This window comes from Vulpes vulpes, chromosome X, assembly GCF_048418805.1.
Source record: "Vulpes vulpes isolate BD-2025 chromosome X, VulVul3, whole genome shotgun sequence".
Classification (NCBI taxonomy): Eukaryota; Metazoa; Chordata; class Mammalia; order Carnivora; family Canidae; genus Vulpes; species Vulpes vulpes.
The window spans coordinates 81544146-81563693 of record NC_132796.1 but is presented as its reverse complement, the minus strand read 5'-3'; the positions used below and the strand labels follow the sequence as shown (position 1 = coordinate 81563693).

The 19548-nt window shown below is 36.3% G+C and overlaps 1 protein-coding gene across 1 annotated transcript in view; it reads right to left on the bottom strand.

Moving 5' to 3' along the window:
• ALG13 (ALG13 UDP-N-acetylglucosaminyltransferase subunit) overlaps positions 1–19548 on the bottom strand; it is a 65478-nt gene that overhangs the window by 24616 nt on the left and 21314 nt on the right. Inside the window, 16 exon segments of the mRNA XM_072743337.1 lie at positions 1385–1440; positions 1543–1575; positions 3734–3854; positions 4205–4361; positions 4550–4663; positions 5254–5500; positions 5859–5986; positions 7189–7289; positions 7854–7918; positions 8957–9065; positions 10082–10157; positions 11880–12042; positions 12239–12320; positions 14844–14916; positions 16694–16740; positions 17469–17519. Coding sequence (XP_072599438.1) covers positions 1385–1440; positions 1543–1575; positions 3734–3854; positions 4205–4361; positions 4550–4663; positions 5254–5500; positions 5859–5986; positions 7189–7289; positions 7854–7918; positions 8957–9065; positions 10082–10157; positions 11880–12042; positions 12239–12320; positions 14844–14916; positions 16694–16740; positions 17469–17519 — 1623 coding nt within the window.

Genomic DNA, 19548 nt, shown 5'->3' with positions numbered 1-19548 from the left:
AAAGCAAGAGTCCAACTAAGAATGCAACACCCATCGAATCCTTGCAATTGAACAAAATGACTCATGGAAAAGCCTCCAAAAGTATGGCTCCTCCATCCCTAATAGGCTCAAGGTACTTGCAATCAAGTAGAGAGAGACACATAGGGATAAGAAAACAACTTACAGCAATTCTAAGTAGGATGTCTATTTAAAAAAAAAATTGTCAGTATGGCTATTAGCATATGAAACTAACAGGAATCAAACAGAGAAGCAGAATAAATTAATCACACAGCCAAAGAAACTATGAGCAGAACTAAAACCATCCAACTGAGATAAAACAACCCTTGGGCTCCCAATTTTCTCTAAGAAGCAGGCCGAGAAAGCTGCTCAGCTGCCAAGAAGGATTATTCCCCAATGCCTACACTTCAAATATGACCAAGGACAACCAAGGGCCCCAGAAAACAATGAATCAGAGAGGACCCCTCCAGGGAACACTCCCTGTGCCTAGGTTGAAGGCCCTCACGATGTCTAACCATGATGTCAGAATTGCTACAGGCCATTAGCTATATTTCTCCCATTCCCCCTCTTTTCTGAATGGGAATTTTTACTGACATTTTTCAGTCCCTGCTCCACAATTTTAAGTTGGGTATATAGTGGTTAACTTTGTATCTTTGGTTTTAGGCCTCCAGATGAAGAAGAGTCACATCTGGACCCAATATACAGAGTACTACACATTTCCCAAAAACTTTGGGCTCTGAGTTTAATTACACTAAGATTTGTGGATTATCTTCCGTGAGTTCCACCTGTGGAAGCAAGTATTTTGTCTGTGGGAGGGAGTTCGAGTTGCATGCTGTCCTTAGCACTGTTAAAATAACTTCCAACTTTTTGACTTTCAGTCACATAGAAGTTAGATACTTCAGTGGAACATACTCTGGCTAATGAAAATGAAAATGACACATGTCCTCATCTCCAGATGGAAGCTGTAAGAGCCAGTGTACCTTTTGTTTCCTGCCTTGGCAACCATGAATGGAGCTTCTATCAGCCTCAGTCCCTGAGCAGAGCCCTCCTGTAGACCTCCACTGGTCATGAAGCATAACCAGGAAACAAATTTTTGTTATATGAAGTAACTGAGACTTATGGCCCATTCTTATAGAAAAATCATACTAAAATCCTCTTAAAAATCATCACTGCCAGTGTTTGAATTTTCTCTTGTATCAACACATTAGAAGATCTCTAAATAAATTAATTTCAGGGTCTTAATTTCTTCATCTACAAAATGATGGAATGAGGCCCTAACTACCTCATAGGATTGTTCTGATTTAAATACATTTATATCTATTGCTCTTAAAATAGTGCCCTCATACACAATAGGAGGTATAAGTGCTTGCCATTATTAAATACCTACCAAGTTTGCTGTAGATTCAGTTGTGCTATAAACACCTGAAGTTTCATAGTCTGGTTCTAGAGAATATAGCCAAAGTAAAGTAAAAAATGAGCATTATTTTAGAACTTAAAATTGTATAAACAATGATGAATGTCAGATTATATCTAGATCTCACTGACCTGAAGGATAAATATATTCTTCATGATATCTCCCTACAAAAAAAAGACAGAAGAAGTGTTTATGTAGGGCTTTTTAGCTCAGCAGAGCCAGATGGCCAGCACTTGCTTTTTCTTAAGTTTTATGGATATATATTCAGAACTAAAATGTATATGGTCCTTGAAACAAGTGATGTGAACTTTGATACTAGTCAACAGATACTGAAGTCAGATATTGACTGTAAACAGGACAAATTTCTCCTCTGAAAATTCCCTTAGTTCTTAAGAGTTCAGACAGAGATGAAAACCCAGATGTATCTAATTTTTTTCAGTCAAACAGTAAAGTATGGTGACTGAGTTCACTGGCTCTAGACTTAGGGCTGTCTACATTTGAATCCTGATTAACTTACATCACTTTAGGGGAGTTATTTTTTTGTGCCTCAATTTCTGCACTATAAAACAGGGAATAAAAGTACCCAGATCATAGAGCGGGAAAAGAACACAGCACAGTGCTTGATATATAGTAAATGGTGTCTATTAAGTAATTGGAGTATAACCTATCATTTGCTTACATGGACATTAAAAGGGCATATCATGAACCATCTGTTTCTCAGCCTGTTTTAAGTAAATAATACATTTAAAATTGGTTTGTTCTCAGAGGATGGCTCAGTGTACTAAAAGGATTTTGCTTTAAGACTACTATACCATTAAAACACAGAGAAAGTTAATGATCAATTGGACAGTTTTCCACCAAATAAACTCCACAGTTCAAAACTGGATTTGATTCTCAAACACATCACTTATCAAACACATACATGCAACCACTCCAGACAGCAGGATTTAAGGTGAGAACAAAGATTTGGTTACTTTGAATATCCCACTACAGGTAAGCAATACACATCTGAAGGTGCCCACCAAGCTAAAGGGAAAAGACAAAAGGGTCATGCTGAGTAAAAGAGCAGAGAATATACATCCTTAAGCACATGCATGCACATGCATGGGGACAAAGTCTTCACAGATCATTCCTCTGCTAGATGTTCTGTCCTAATTCCTAGAAATACCTATTTTCTTCTACACATATAGAAAGAAAAACATCATAATAAAAACTTGACTGTTAAGTGAGATTGCCTCATACCTCCTTAATCCACCCAATTCCTCCAGAATTGTTTCAGTAGAATTGTCTGTAATGTCATTTTACAGTAAAATGGTAAAATAACAAGCACACCCCATGGTGAGAGGCACTATAGCAACTGTTAAGAACATACAGACAGATGTTTCTTAGTGTCAGATGTTGTCTTTAGTGTCAGACAAACCCAAATTCAAAATCGATCCCTGACAATCACAAAGGATCATATATTGCATATACTGCATGACTCCACTCATATGAAATGTCCAGAATTGGCAAATCTATTAAGATAGAAAGCAGACTGGTGGTTGCCTAGGGCTGGGGGTGGGCGTTGGTGGAGAGAAATGGGAAGTGGCTGCTAACGAGTACAAGATTTCTTTTGGGGTCATAAAAATGTTCTAAAATTGATTGTGGAGATGGTCATGCAACTCTGTGACTGTATTAAAATCACTGTATACTTTTTAAGTAGGTGAAATATGCCATATGTGGATTATATCTAAATAAAGCTATTATAAAAGACTTCAATCTCTGCCACTTACCAAGGGTATGACTTTGGCCATGTCATTTACCCTTTGAGCCTCAATCTCCTCATTTATAACCAAGGATACCATATTCCTTAGAGGTTCACTGTTAAGTATTAAGTTATAGTTATTTAGTACGGTGGATGACCAATAGGATACAATGAATAGTAACATTTTAAATAGACTTCTTTGGGCAAAGAAATTATTTTCTAGCCATCTCATAAAATTGCAACTAGTTACAGAAAAGCCCAAAGTAGTTCTACAAACAAAGGGTCCTCACCATTTGTGAGGTGCCTTACTAATAAGGAATAGATATTTTCCATACTGAAATCACACCAAATCAAAACTCAGTAAAGACCTATGCAGAGAGTTGAAAATAAGTTGTGACAATGTGGTGGCCTATAGAACTGGAAGTCCGTCCTTCTGAGAAAGACCAAGACATCTTCAAACACCTAGCAAGGTCTGAGACAAGAATTGATAACTCATTCAAAACAAGCTACCAGAACAGTGGGCCTGATGTGCCATAAGAATCACCTTTCAAAGATACATTTAACTGTAACTGACTCACCATGGTCACTCTGGCCACTGCCCTCCTCTGAATTCAAAGTCTGTTTGCCTGAGCTATGTCCTCGTCTTGAAACACAGTATCTTGAAGCAGCAGGAACCACTGTAGGGCGCCCTCTGTGATTCTGTACCAAAGACACACACATATACACATGCTGTTCAGGAAAAAAACAGCTCCAAGTATTTTAATGTAACTTAGAATCAAAAAACATGAGAAAATTATCAAGAAAACAGAAAATATTTTCCCATATTATGTAAGCCAAGATTATTGGTCCACCTCTACCCTTTCTCTCTAAAAATATCTGAGAAAAAGTTCTCCTCTCCCATCTTTAAAAGCTCTAAGATAAAAACTCATGTTTTTCGGAAGTGCTTTATTTGGTGGTTTGTCAAAACGCTAAAAATTTATCCACATTGCCTTTACTTAAAAGAAAAGAGAAAGTAAACAGCTTTTTGAATAAAGCTTCGACCTACTTACAGATAAAGTTGGATAAGCAGTCTCATCCCCTTCTTCAACTTCATAAAAGGTAATGGTTTCTTCCAAGCCCCTGGGCATTGGTCCACTCTCTGGGGAAAAGCTATACTGGCACTCCTTATTCATACAGTGCATCTGGCGGTGACTACGTCTAAACGAACTTAAGTATTAAGTAGTTCAGAGAAAAGAGGGAAAATGATTACATATGGTGGTAACTTGTTTCTAATTTCTAAATAACAGTTCACACTTCTCAATGTTGACATTTTAAAAAAATTAATCCACATTTGTTGCTCAGCAAGAAGCCAAACTTACCCATTTTGTGATTTTCAACATTTAAAATTCACTTACCGAGATCTATAGGAGAAGTTATCATAGCTCTGGCAACACCTTTTACCTGGGCCAGGGTAAAAACCAACTTTAGGGCCCTCCATGTTATGCCTGTTTATAAAGCGAGATGAATCCCTAAAAATGAAGAGAAAGGAGAAAACAACTCTATTCATAGTACTTGCATTGTCAATCTTTACGCTTAAATAGAATTAACACATCTTTCTAAAAATCTCCTAATAGAAAGAGCTGTGATCTCCTCACTCCTGGCATTAGGCCTATCCATTATTAATGGATACAGTGCTTGATGGCCCCACATGTCTTCAACCATTCCATATATCCTTAAATAGTGGGAATACAATTCTCCCAATAAATTCATTTGACAAAAATTTAAGTATACATCAGTCCCATCCTCTATGCAGACATCACAAAAGGGAGCTAAACTGTTAAAACATTTCTAAATTCTGGGACACTGGGTGGCTCAGTGGTTGAGCATCTGCCTTCCACTCAGGGCATGATCCTGGGGTCTGGGAACAAGTCCCACATCGGGCTCCTTGCGGGGAGCCCCTTTGCCTGTGTCTCTGCCTCTCTCTCACTATCTCTCATGAATAAATAAATAAAATCTTTTAAAAAAGGGTATTTCTAAATTCTACTAGAATTCTGTCCAGGAATTATTAACCATTTTTCAACAGAAATGTACATTATCTTGCAAGTCAGTTAAGCCTTACCTGGGCATCCCATATCCCCGACCTTGTCTCTGAGATGAATGTTGAGGATGAAAATGCTCATTAGACATAATACTGCCGGCTGTCTGTGGATAGTGCATTGGAGGGTCATGCCCATAATGCATACTGTGTTGAAGCCTGGGCGGGAGGAGGGCATCTCCCCTGCTGTAAGCCATAGTCATAAAAACCTCTTTTCCTCTAACTTTTTTGAACATCTTCTTCCGTTGTTTCATGTCCATCTCTGACATCGCTTTCAGGCAAAGAAGTATCAAATAAGTTTCATAACCAAAGCAAAAGATCCAGTCCACCCCTCCCCCAAATGCCTAGAACCATTTGGTAATGTATGGAGACATTTGTGGTTATTATTGCAACTGTGGGAAAAGGATGCTACTGGCATCTAGTGGATAGGGGCCAGAGATGCTAAGCAACCTATAATGCACATTATGCACAAGACAGCTGCCCACGACAAAGCTGCCATGCATCCTAAAATGTCAGTAACACACCAAAGTTGAGAAACTGAGAACAAGGCTTATCTATGTTGTCTTTTATTTAAAGATAAGATGTAAGTACAAGAAGGGGGAAATAATAAAAAATTTCAGCATACAAACCCATTTCTGGGACATAGCCCCCAGAAATTTTCTGGTAACCTCTTCCTTTCCGACTAGGCATAGCATTCCAGGCAGGAACAGGTGTGACTTGGGTAACTGGTTTTAAGTTAGCCAGTGGAACCACATGCCTTAAAGTTAAAGATACCACCATTAAGCCACTGCAAAACAGACTTAATTCTCACTGGATATATATACCTTCACCCATCCCACTTCATTTTCAAGTATATTCTACTTAAGCTTGTTGACACTAGCTACCCTACTGGGGTTTTCTTTTAAGGTTAGAAAAACCTAAGAGTAGTTTATATAATTTCACAGCTATTTGTAGCACATATGATGATTCAGAGTAAAAGACTGTCACAGACTAGTCTTCAAATGTTAGGGATGCCTTGGTGACTCAGCAGTTGAGCGTCTGCCTTCAGCTCAGAGCATAGCATCATCTTGATCCAGGGATCTAGTCCCACATCGAGCTCCCTGAGAAGAGCCTGCTTCTCCCTCTACCTATGTCTCTGCCTCTCGTCTCACTCATGAATAAATAAAATCTTAAAAAAAACCACAACTATCGTTGCCTTTCCTTGGAAGGAGATTGTATTTTCCCACTCCACTGGCTTCAGCCTCAGCTGTGTAACCCACTTTGACTAATAAAATGTGAGCAGACGCTTTAAGAACTAGCACATGGTTGGTCACGTTCATTTTTACCCTGTGATCATGGAAGACAGTATCTAGATAAAGCCTCTGCTGGCCTGCGTCCCCTTTGCTGATGCACTATGGATTGCTAAATAAGCAAGAAATGAACTTCATTGTTTTAAGCTACTGAAATTTTTTTGGTTGTAAGGGCAGCATAACTAAGTTTAATGGTTCTGTAAGTGGACCAACAGCATCAGTATCACCTGGAAACTTGTCAGAAGTTCAAATTCTTAGGCCCTACCACAGACCTACTGAAGTCAGAAACTCTGGGGATGGAGCTGTTTTAACAAGCTATGTAATTCTGGGACATGTTAAAGTTTGAGAATGACTGAGCTAGCTTATCGTGGTATAGGCAGAAGTTCAGTTGGTAAATCAGCTTTCCAATAGAACAGTTTTATACCAGAATTCTATTGTATGTAATATGCCTAGTAAGTTGGCTGTGGACTAGGGATCTGGAAACTTTTCATATAGCGGTAATAATATTTCATACTTCAGCATGTGCTTTTAACAATTTTAAATCATCTTAAGCTGGTACCAGATGGAACTTTGGATCTTTTACTAGCATCCTGGTAATTCTCAATTTAGTATTACAAAAAGGCATCAAGAGCCAAATATTTTAGTAATTAACAAACAATTATATTCTTACTTTTCTGCCAATTCTTCAATGAAGACTGTTACTGAATTGTTCTCATTTCCAACTTCCTGAATATGAGCATTATAGTATCTTCCACCTGATTCCAAGCGAACCTGAAAGGAGATAGGAGACAGTAAAAATACATCTAATCTCAAATCTATTGACAGATAGGTCTTCTGCCAAAAAAATAAAAATAAAAATACAATTTCTCTCCAAATGGAGTTCAGTGTCAACTTATTAAAGTGGTTGATAATCAACACTGCCATCCAGTCTCATTTAATAGAGGTGGCACATGCTGAAAGATCCTTACATCTTTTTGAAAGATCCTTATATCTTCTCACAAAAGTTTGTAATTAAAATTTAATGCAAACATTAAAAAAAATTTTCGGGATCCCCGGGTGGCTCAGTGGTTTAGCGCCTGCCTTCAACCCAGGACGTGATCCTGGAGTCCCAGGATCGAGTCCCACATTGGGCTCCCTGCATGGAGCCTGCTTCTCCCTCTGCCTGTGTCTCTGCGCTCCTCTCTCTCTCTCTGTCTCTCTCTCTGTTTCTCATGAATAGGTAAATAAAATATTTTTAAAATTTTCTAGCATTTTGTAAATGAGCTTTGTTGAACCTGTGACTAAAACCACAACCTTGGGAAAACAAATTACTGAGTTTTTAAAAGATGAACTAACCTGACACTTGTCTCCCAAATAGTACTGTCTCCCAGCATACTCCATGTAATCAGATTTTTGAAGTTCTATTAAAAGAAAATGAAGATTCAAGCTCAACCAAACTGCTCCCTTTCCCATTCTACATCATTTAATTTTCTAATTTACTTTTACCAGTGTTTTTGACAATGACACTCTTAAGGTAAAATCAGGGGCAGACGGGATCCTAAAGGGTCATTCTATTATTCTTGATACGGTTCTTTCCCTGGTCAATTTAAGGAGACCTGCCAAAACAGTTTTGTGCTACAGAACACAGATAGGTGGGAATCGGGAGGTTATAATCTTAGTTGGTCAAACACCAGTAAGATAACAATTTGAAGTAACACGCCTCAATTAAAAGAAAAAAAAAAACTTACACAGCTTCTTCAAATCAACTGTTATTTTCAACTTACTGTGTTCCACAGGAGCTTAACCTCATTCTAGACTGTCGGGTTATTAACTATACCTAAGTTCACCAAAGTCCAAGATGACAAATAGGAAGCATTAAAAATATAAATACCATTCTTAGCTCACAGGACCATACAGAAACAGCCAGCAGAATGGATTTGGTCTATAGGCCATAGTTTGTGAACATCTGACCTATTCATTTATCAGTGAGGGTAGTCCTAACATTTTAAATTTAAGACAGGCTTATTTGCAGTTACAAGTTTCAGGTACTCTTAAAATTATCAGAAGTTTATCTCCACTTAGTCTTTGCAAAACCAAAAGTCTTGGATAAACATCAGATTCTAAAAGATCCCTTTCCACTTCTAAACATATTTGTTTCTTCTTTGGATTTAAAATCATGAGGATGTACATAGGGCCTGGGTGGCTCAGTTAAGCATCTGCCTTCCCTGCTCAGCAAGGAGCCTGCTTCTCCTTCTCCCTCTGCCCCTCCCCCTGCTTATGCTCTCCCCCTCTTTCAGATAAAATCTTTTAAAAATATAAAATAAAATCATGTATCTAGTAAGCTAAAAGATACCAGGCTATTTTTGATAACAATACATTAAAAACACATAATCAGAAACAATTTGCAATATTTTTTCCCTGATCTGTCAGGATTCAAAAGTATGCTGTTGTATCATTACCTTTCCTGCTGTCCAGCCAAACATCAAATTCTACATTACGATAGATTTCTGGATCCAAGGCTTTTAGCACCTTATAGGGGAAGAGCATCTTTGATGGACTTTCTGGAGACTAAAACAAAAATAATCATGCTACAAATTCACCATCCTTAGCTTCAGGGGAAGAAAGAAGAATTAAAAGTTCTTCCTGTCTTTTTAAACTATATACATATGCCTCCCTTTTCTTGCTAAAAAAGAAATAAATGCCATAATAAGTTTTATTGTGTATTTTAAAAATCAGGAGATTAAAGCAGCAACATGCAAATAATCTACCAGGTTTTTTTTGTTTTTTTTTTTTTTCTACCAGGTTTTGGATGGCAGAAGGGAAATACTGCCTAAAGCAGCCAACAACTCAGGATTCATCTCCTATAAATCAATGCAACACACACAAAGATTAAAGATTCAGTCAGGCTATTCAATAAATCTCATCTTGATATATACACAGAGGTGTAGTGTGTCTGTACCCTAAAATCAACTGAAAAAAATCTGAAAATTTTATTTCATTTGTCAAAATCTGTTACAACTTCCAAGAAATTACCTTTTTCTTCCCCTTTCCTAGAATTTCACCATATCCAATACTGCTACTGTTCCCAAAATATCAGCACTTGGGGCATACACAAAGATTATTTTAACAGTATTTGCCCTATGTAGCTAGCCTCAAACTAAAGGTCTGCTTGATTTTAGGCCTATAAAAATGGTAAAAATTTCTCCCGTTTCTCTAAACAGAATTACTACCTATTTTCTTTGAATAGAATAGGACAAGCATTATATTTTTTAATGACAAAAAAAAACCCTCAGCATCAGAAGAGTGATTAAAGGAAATATCTATTGGATTTGTAACATTATTTTAACTTGAAAAACAGCTTCTGAAAATTCTCAAGTGTTGCTTGGAAACAATCTATATAATTCCATTAAGAACAAAAATTCAGACATTAAACACCCCTTGGACATTTTCAGATTAAGGAAAGTAAAACATGAAATCCTCCCTCACCCCATATAACTAGAACGGACCACATGACCTTAACTCATTCAAGTTCTGATGCTGCAAGCCAGAATTATGAAAATTCTTTGCCCTAGAAAATTTCAAACCTTTGCTTCTTCTGTTCCTTGACTGTACCCCTCTGGTGTATTTTCAACATTGCAGCAGGCACCCAACTCTTCAGTCCTAATTGAAAAGATTTAGAACAAAGAACTTTATATATATGCAGTAGCTGTTTTAAGTCTAATGACTATACCACCACCTAGTGGTAAAGTAACTCAGGTCTAAAACTGAGACCAATACTTTTTACCCCAACATTTACATTTATGCTTCCTTTGTATAAGTATATACTACAATATACTTAGAAGATGATTTCCTATATTTCACAGCTCCATCTCTTAAGATGGTCCCTATGATCCTTGCCTCCTGGTGTTCACATCCATGTATGATTCCCCTATCTCCTCAAGTTTGTTTCTAACCCATCAATAGATAGGACATGTTATTGTAGTACATAAGAACGTAGGGCCTGTATTGCTGGCCTCTCTTGCTGACTATAAGGAAGCAAGCAATCATGTTCACCAAGCCCACGTGGCAAGGAGCTGAGGGTTACCTCTGGCTGACAGCCAGGAAAAAAAACCCCACAAATTTCTCACTCCTACAGCTTCAAGGAACTAAATGCTGCCAAGAACTATTTGGGTGGAAAAGTGGATCCTTCCTCAGTCAAAACTCCAGGTAAGAACTCAACCCTGGAAAAAAAAAAAAAAAGAACTCAATCCTGGCCAACCTCACCATAGTCCTAGTGAAACCCTAAGCAGAAGACCCAGTTAAGCTGTGCCCAGATTCCCAACCCACATAATTGTGAGATTAAGTGTGTTAAGTTGCAAAATCTGTAGTATTATGGTCCTGGAGCAATAATAATGTATCTTGCCTTTTTACTACTATAGTTTCCATGTGCCTACCATCCTTAGGACAAGTCATCAGTGAAGAATGAAGCAATTTTTACCCTCATACAGGACTGCCACCCCCTGCATTCCCGAAGAAGTTTTAAAAACCCCTCTTCTACCAAAAAAATTTGCAAGGATTTAATATCCAAGAAATAAAATTGTAAGCAAGGCAAAAAGACCAGGTAACATCTGACTGGCAATGAGCCTATCTGAATTTCCTAGACAGACGTAGGAATCAAGAAATACAAGACAACATCTACTTTATTATCTCTAACACAAAGTTTTTGATGAAATCTGTTCAATAATAGTGGTTTCCTCAGAGGCCACAATCTACCCTCCTAGTGAATACCAAAGACAGACACTCAAAAGCTCCTCAAATGTCCCTTAGCCTGAGAGATTCTTTTCTACTACTCGGATGTGTGTCAAGTAACTACTATGAACCTCAGTTAGCAAATTAACAAAATGATGGTGCTGGTTTAGAACCAGTTTTTCTCAAATACTTACATCAGAATACCTGGGGTGTACTTGTCAAAAAAAAAAAAAAAAGGCAGATGCATGGCCCCACTCTGATTCCAAATTTTGTGAAAGTAGGCCCAAGAATCTGCATTTCTAACAAGCACTGTAAGTATACCCTCATATACAACTGAAGTTTTAAGGCCTGATCCTGGAGACCCAGAATCGAGTCCCACATCGGGCTCACTACATGGAGCCTGCTTCTCCCCCTGCCTGTGTCTCTGCCTCTCTCTCATAAATAAATATCTAAAAAAAAAATCTCCAAAGCTTAAGCATATCAAAATATAACATATCTTCATGGTAAAATTTCTCAACCCCAATTAAAAAATATATATTCATATACATATGTGTGTGTAGTTTAAGGCATAAACTTGTCAAGCCCCTTCCACTTTCAAATGATGATGCACAGAAACATGATCCTATAGCTGACATCCCCTTTTCCCTTTATTACCTATCCTCAGTTGAACTCTTGTAGTCAATATGGACATCTTCACTGCCAGTCAGAGCATTGTTTCTGTTCTTTTTGGAACCACTTCGAAACAATTCAACCGCAGTCTTCAACTCTTCTTCATCCACAAAAAACACATCTTTATAGAGAATTTCATACAATACAGCTAAAGGAAAAAAGCCAAAACTCTCAACTGTCAAAGTAAGATCTCTTTATAACAATGTGAAAACAGCCATAAACCACAATTTCAATAGATGCCAACAAAGTCTTAAAACGGCTGCTTATGGTGGGTCCCTCAATTTAAAGATGAGCAAAAAAAATGATCCAAAACACATCTAAGCATTGATAAAGCCTTCACATACCCTGGCAAACAGCTGCACTTGACTGAAACTGTTTTGAATATACTGAATCATAATGGCCATTACTTGAATAGCAGAGTAGAACCTGAAAAGAAAAACACACAGGACAATTAAGTGAATGTTATATATCTCACAACCATGAAATACTTGAAATTAAGTTGCTAATCAGAAATTGGTAACTAATTTTTAAAAACATGATTTTTTTTAGATTCCACAGATTAGGCAATATCATGCAGTACTTACCTTTGACTCATTTCACTTAACATAATGTATCAATTATATCTCAATAAAACTAAGGCAAAGTGAGTTTTAAAATTTAAATACAGATAAGTGCAAACTAGAACTTAGATTTTCTTCAAAGTGACTTTTAAATGCCAAGATTTACTACCAAGGCTACACTGTGAGCCTAAGTCACATTCCCATTAATATACCAAACAAGGACTGACTTATAAATTTCCAAATAGATGGGAACTTTTACAAACTAGGTAAATCTAACAGAAATCCTAACGGAAGTCAAAAAACCCAGCTTAACTTTGAAAACTGCCTGGAAAAAAAATGGAAACTCCAACTAAGAAAGGTCAATAACTGGAGGCAGTTGTTAAGGAGTAAAGCAATCCAGCTAACCAGAACTGAAAAAATAAGCAGGAAAAAAAACCCGGAGATAATGGTGTAATTTCTCTATTCATGTGGCAAGAAGTTAAATTTTGATTGGAAGAGGTAAAACTAAACATGAAATGGCTTTTATGTTCCTGGTGGTATCCCAACATAAAATAATAGTTCTCTGATACATACTTGTGGGTAAGTAGATGGGATGTAATGGCATTAAACTAGTGAAAAAATGAGGTAGATCTGTACTACCGATGAGGGTAAATGAGAAGAAAAGTAACAACATGTTTAGCATGAGCCCATCTACATTAAAAAAAATAAATGCAAAGAGAATGATAGAGGATACCTACCCAAACTTTATACATTTGCAAATCAGACATATATACACTGTTGTGCATGCAAATGCCCAACTGCTAAGTATTAGCTTTGTATGCATGTACAGATTAGAATTATACATGATATTTTCATGGTTGCAAATACTCAAAAGGTCTTACACCTTTTATATTCTTCTGCTTCCCAATGGGTGATGTTCTCCCTTTAATTAGCTCAATAATATCTCTAAAATGTATAGGACTCATTTAAAAATGGAGCTGTAAAATTGTAGGAACTAGGTACTAGGTATATGAATGTTCACTATACAAGTCTTTTAATTTTTCTCTATATGAAAATTTTCACAAAATAAAATGTTGAGGGAAAAAACTGAAGTGCAAGTTTAGAGTCCTGGTAAAGATCTAAATGTCTAAATTTCATCTCTGGCAATGCTGTATACAATTACTAAAAATACAAAAGCTACTATCCTCCTTCCTCAAAGAATTCTGATTATGTCACACCCCTGCTTAAAAACTCTGAATGAGTGTTTAGGAACAATTGTAAATGCTCTGAAATTTACTTTGAAATATACCAAAAATTAAGATAGATTGATAAATGGATAGACAGGTGATAAAATAAGGATATTCAAGTGGTGGGAATTAGAATATTCACTGTAAAATTATTTTAGCTCTTCTGTATTTTTTTTAAATCCTTATAATAAAATATTGGAAAAAAAGCTTCAATCGACTATTCTGAAAAGCCAAGTTCTTGGCATGGTCCCCTCATTATGTAATTCCAGCCTAACTTTTCAGCATTGACCTTTCCCCACCCAACTACTTGAGTCCCAAAGGGTCTGCTGCTTCCATGCCTTTGCAGAAGTCCTCTGAATAGACTGCCCTTCATACTTGTTTGACTCATTTTTTGGTATTCCATTTAAATATCATTACCATCATGAAACTCTCTAAACTTCCTCAAGCAGAGGGAACGACTTTTTCTTCTATGCTCTTTGTACATACTTCTATTATATATAATGGTAAGTGAAACTTATCATTTCGCTGTAAAATTAACTATTTGCATGTCTGTGTTCATCTGTTAAGCCCTTGGAAAACAAGTATTATGTTGTATTCAACTTGGTGTCCCCAAAGCCCAGTGAAGTGCTTGGTACACTACAGGGGCTTAATGTTGCCAAACAAATTAGACGGCAGTATCAATGATAAAACAAGGTGTCCCAATTTATACTTACTTTCTTCTTATTATTTTTTTATTATTATACTTACTTTCTAAGTTATCTCTTGCATTCTGCTCTATTCCCAATGCCACTTGCCTGGTTCAGGTCTTTTGTCTAGATTACTTTAACATCCTAACAGTTCTCCCAGTGTCTAGTCTTGTCTTATGATCATCAAAATGTTTCCTGAATTATGCTCCATGGTGTGAAATAAGACTTATAAAACACAATTACTGTATAGTCTGTACTCAAATAATCCAATAAGTAAGATCAGGTCTGTTCAGAAAAGTGGCTAACAACACTGAGGATAACTGAATGGAGAGAAAAAGGCTGGTGGCAGAGAAGCTTGGCATTTAGACTATGTTTTCCCATTAATTAGGTAATAAAAGATGATTTCTTACTATCTTGGTAAGCCAGCAGCATCATTCAATTTCTTTTATTTTAGTAAACATTCATTCATCTTCTTACCTTGTCTTCATAGCCATTATCTGTGACACAAGTTGGAGGCTTTCCAGGATAGCGATAAAGAATAAAATCCCGACTACATGGGTAGAAAACATAGGTGGTTGAAAAGAGATAATTTAATATATGCGAGAGATAGTTATAAGAACAAATATTTGGGCTTTCAAACTGCCCACCTTATTCATATAAAAAATCCAAATGTTTAAAAGAGGCTAAATAATGGTAATTCAAAGTAGACAGCTATAACTGCCCCTAAAGTTCTATGGATTTTTAAAATGTACCTTAATTTGGGGAAAGGAGGAGTAAAGAAACTAGATTACCAACTGTATGCATGTTTCTGAGTGTTGGAGACTCCCCACTCATTTAAAGCATGGGCTAGCAAATTTTACTTGGTAAAAGAACAGAGAATAAGCATTTCAGCTTTTGCAGACCATACAGTTTACTCAACTATAACTTTGTAGCATTAAAGCAGCCACAGACCATGATAAACCAGTACACAACTGTTCCAGTAAAATTTAACTTATGGACACTGAAATTTGAATTTCATACAATTTTCACATGCCAGGAAACATTATTCTAGTTTTGATTCAACCATTTAAAAACTTTTAAAAAAATTCTTAGCTTGAGGGGCATACATACACAGAAGGCAAATTTAAAAGCTGGCTCTTGGGGCAGCCCGGTGGCTCAGCGGTTTAGCGCCGCCTTCAGCCTAGGGTATGTGTGATCCTGGAGACCCAGGATCGAGTCCCACGTCAGGTTCCCTGCATGGAGCCTGCTTCTCCCTCTGCCTGTGTCTGTCTGTCTGTCTGTCTCTCTCTCTCGAATAAATAAAATCTTTAAAAAATAAATAAAAATAAAAGCTGGCTCTTGGAATGCCTGAGTGGCTCAGTGGTTGAGCATCTGCCTTCAGCTCGGGACATGGTCCCGGAGACCCAGGATCGAGTCCCACATATCAGGCTTCACTGGAGAAGCCTGCTTCTCCTTCTGTCTATGGTCTCTGCTTCTGTGTCTCTTATGAATAAATAAAATCTTTAATAAAATGAAGCTAGCTCTTAACTTAGAAGCAACAACTGATTAGCTATCTGCCCAATGCCTCTTCTATACCATTTCTGGATGGATTTAGTGAGAAATGAGCAGGGTGCAAAACACTGAACTTGAATGAGTACTCATGATAGGAGGATTCGGCCTTTACTAAGATATATGCCATCTCACTATTGTAAAAAACTGCAAAGGAGTCTTATGTATAGAAATCAACTTCCTTAAATGAACAATATTTCTACTAGCCTCTACCCTATAAATATAACTATTTTCCAAAACTGCACAGCTTCCAGAAATGCCACTTTTGTTGTTTTAATGACCAAAGTGATAGAGCAATATTTCTCAAACTGTTCCATTATCATCTCCTTAAAAAGCCTTTTTACTTTCCCTCTGAAATTTTAATACCACAGATATACTATCTATTTAGGTAATGTAATCCTTTGAAGAACCACAAACCACTATAGTATCTAATATCTTTTTGTCTTGAAGAACCAATTTCTACCCTCTTGGAAGTGTATATACTGCCCCAGTGAAGATGCATGCAAGAGGTACAAAGTTAAAAACAGAAGAATTCTAAGAAACACATTGATTTCCTACAGGAATACTAGCAGTTCTTAAAGTCCTTGATTTCATTCAAACGGACACAAATGCTAAGAGGCTCTCCATCCAAAAATTAACACCAATTAACTGTGCTTAGACTTCTTCATTTTATGTATCATTACATTAAATCCAAATTTTCCAAATCCCAAAAAGACTTGAAAAGAAACTATACACAATCATATATACACACTCAGTCTTTAAAAAAAGATTTAACTTACTTATAAATTAGAGAAAGAGCTCTTATTTCCAGCTGGCCAGCACTTTCCTAAACATAAATAGTACATAAACTTTTTAAAAACATTCTGTAACTAAAATATAAAAGTTTTTGCAAGTTCAACATTGTTATTTTAGATGTTTAGCACTGTTTTAGATAAAGAATTTGTAGAACACACTATAACTTGCTTTGAGGTTTGGGATACTGTATTACTCATGAACATAAACTTTTCTGAAAAAAATAGTCCTAAAGACCTTCTCAGTTAGCTATTAAGTAACAAGCACAGTTAATATGAGAAATTTAAAAGGCACAATAAAAATTGAATTAGTGTTAAGAAGTTATTAGCAGGGTACTTCATAAATGCTAAGTCCAGAACTATGGAAATAATCACAAAAATTATCTTTAGTTAAGTATATGTATAGAATTTACTTTTACATAAAAAGATAGCTACAAATCAGGGGAATTTTTTAATAAAAAAATAATAATGACTTCCTACTAATATTCATTACCATCCCTCCACCCCCATTAAGGTGAAAAGGCTTAGGCTTGTCTTATATGCAAAAAATCTATGGATGATAAAGTTGTTGACACACAATTCTCAACATTCAACACAAAACAGTAAGTCAATTGCCAGCTCTAGGTTTTGCAAAATCTGATTCAACACAGCTGGCTACTTAAGAAAATAGGTTGCATCTAGCTAAAGCGACACAGCTGAATGAATATTTAGGTTTACTATTCCAAATACTCTGAAAAGATTAAATTCCCGTATTTGATCTTACCTTGGGATCTCCCAACCGTTCCAGGTATTTCTCAAAAGATCCCTCCACATACTTCAAAAATAAAACAAACTTGACTTAACCAAATACACAGCATTACTAAAATCTGATTATATTCTGCAATATTATCCTCCAATGGGGTTTTGTTCAGCTCAACAATTATGGTATTAAATAACTATTTTGCACAGCACCTCAAGAAGATTTGCACATACACAAAAGTTAGGAGTGGAGACAAGCTGGAGTATAAAACTATCTTAGGAAATGGTCCTGGCTTATCCACATACCAGTGCATTTCAGCAAATGATAATACCTTTTAGTTTCTTTTGAAATGCCAACTTAAATAACTTGACAATTTCCATAAATCATGCAAGCCCAATAATTACAAGGATTTTAAATCTGATCGGAGACATGCATTTTTTTGCAAAGTTAAACTGAGGAACTTTAAAGGGAATTTTATTAGTTTCAGAAAAACCCAGGGCACAAGGGAATTTTTGAGATAATAGAAATGTTTGGTATCTTGATTTCAGTGGCAGTTGCAGGACTATATATTATTGCCAAATCTGAAAGTGCTAAACTTAAAATGGTGAATTTTATCGTGTGTAAAATATATCTCAATAAAAATAAACTCGAAGAATAGAATATATGTCTAGTTCCATGTACATATATCACTAGACTTAAAGATCAATTTTTTAATTTTGCTCAATCCCTTTTTAAACAGCTTGAGATAAATTGACATATAACAAACTGCTCATATTTAAATAGCAGAATCAAATACATTTTGACATATGTATGTACCCATGAAACCATCATGACAATTGAGGTAGTGAATAGATCTATCACCCCCGTAAGTTTTCCTGTGTCCCTCTAAAACTCCACTGACCCCCAAGCAACTACTGGTCTGATTTCTATCACTATAGACTGGTTTGCATTTTCTAGAGTTTTATATAAAGGAAATCATACAGTATATACTTTGGGGAGGATCTGCCTTCTTTCCCTTGGAATAATTGAGATTTATCCATGTAAGTTGTAAAATTTTACACAAATCTTGTTATTCAAAATATGGCTACTATTACTGTATCGCAAACAAAAGCAAGCATCACTTGGCAGTTTTGTTAAAATGCAGAAAATCTCGGGCCCCAGCTCAGAACTACTGAATCAGAATCTGCACCTTAACAAGATCTCCAGGTGATTTGTATGCACAAAAATACTTGAGATGCACTGTTTTACACCATGGTCTTGCATTTGAAGTAATTTCAGGAATAATCCTTTTGCCAGGTGTGGTAAAGTCTCTAATTAACTCCTAGGTAATAAGTTTAAAGTCAAGAAGCCTTCACATAGTTTTAAAATTCACTGAAACCTGTTGGGGAAAATTAAGAGTAAACCTCGAACAGCAGGCAAATACCCATAACTTACAGTCAGAAGAAAACAAATTGTACTGGAAGGGCTAAGAATGTTTCTTTTACGCCACATAAAAGGGCACACTACAAATAAGACCTTGGTAAAACCTCATTCTGTTAACAAGAATTCAAATATTCCAAAGTATACAAAGATGTCTTCTAAAAGTTGTTTTAAAGTCAATCATTAATGGCAGAGCACCAATTACCAGTTTGTCACATGAAAATATTAATGTTAAGAACTAGTTTGCTTCCCTACAATTAGGTTAAGATTCTTCATAAAATTAACAGAGGGGTTTCTGATTTATACATACTTGGAAGCATACATTAAAAAATGTTAACACAGCCTCACTTTTTGTCAACTATGATTACTTGTTCAAGAAAACAGTGGTATGCATAATACAGAATAGCAGTCAAAATATGACTTTTTAGGACTTGGGAGATTATAGGGGAGTATGTGGGGAGTAGAAAATAGTAGAAAGGATACAAATGAACTGTTTTTTCTTAACTTATAGAGTACAGAACAATTTAATTCTAGAGGCAGTCCAGAAGTATGCTAGCTAGGGGGAAGGCAGCTGAAAATAAGTATTTGCTCTTGTGAGGAGATTGCATGACATAATTTTCATTACATAGATGGTTCAAAGTTCATTTCCTATTTGCTACACACACTACTGACATCTTTACTTTGC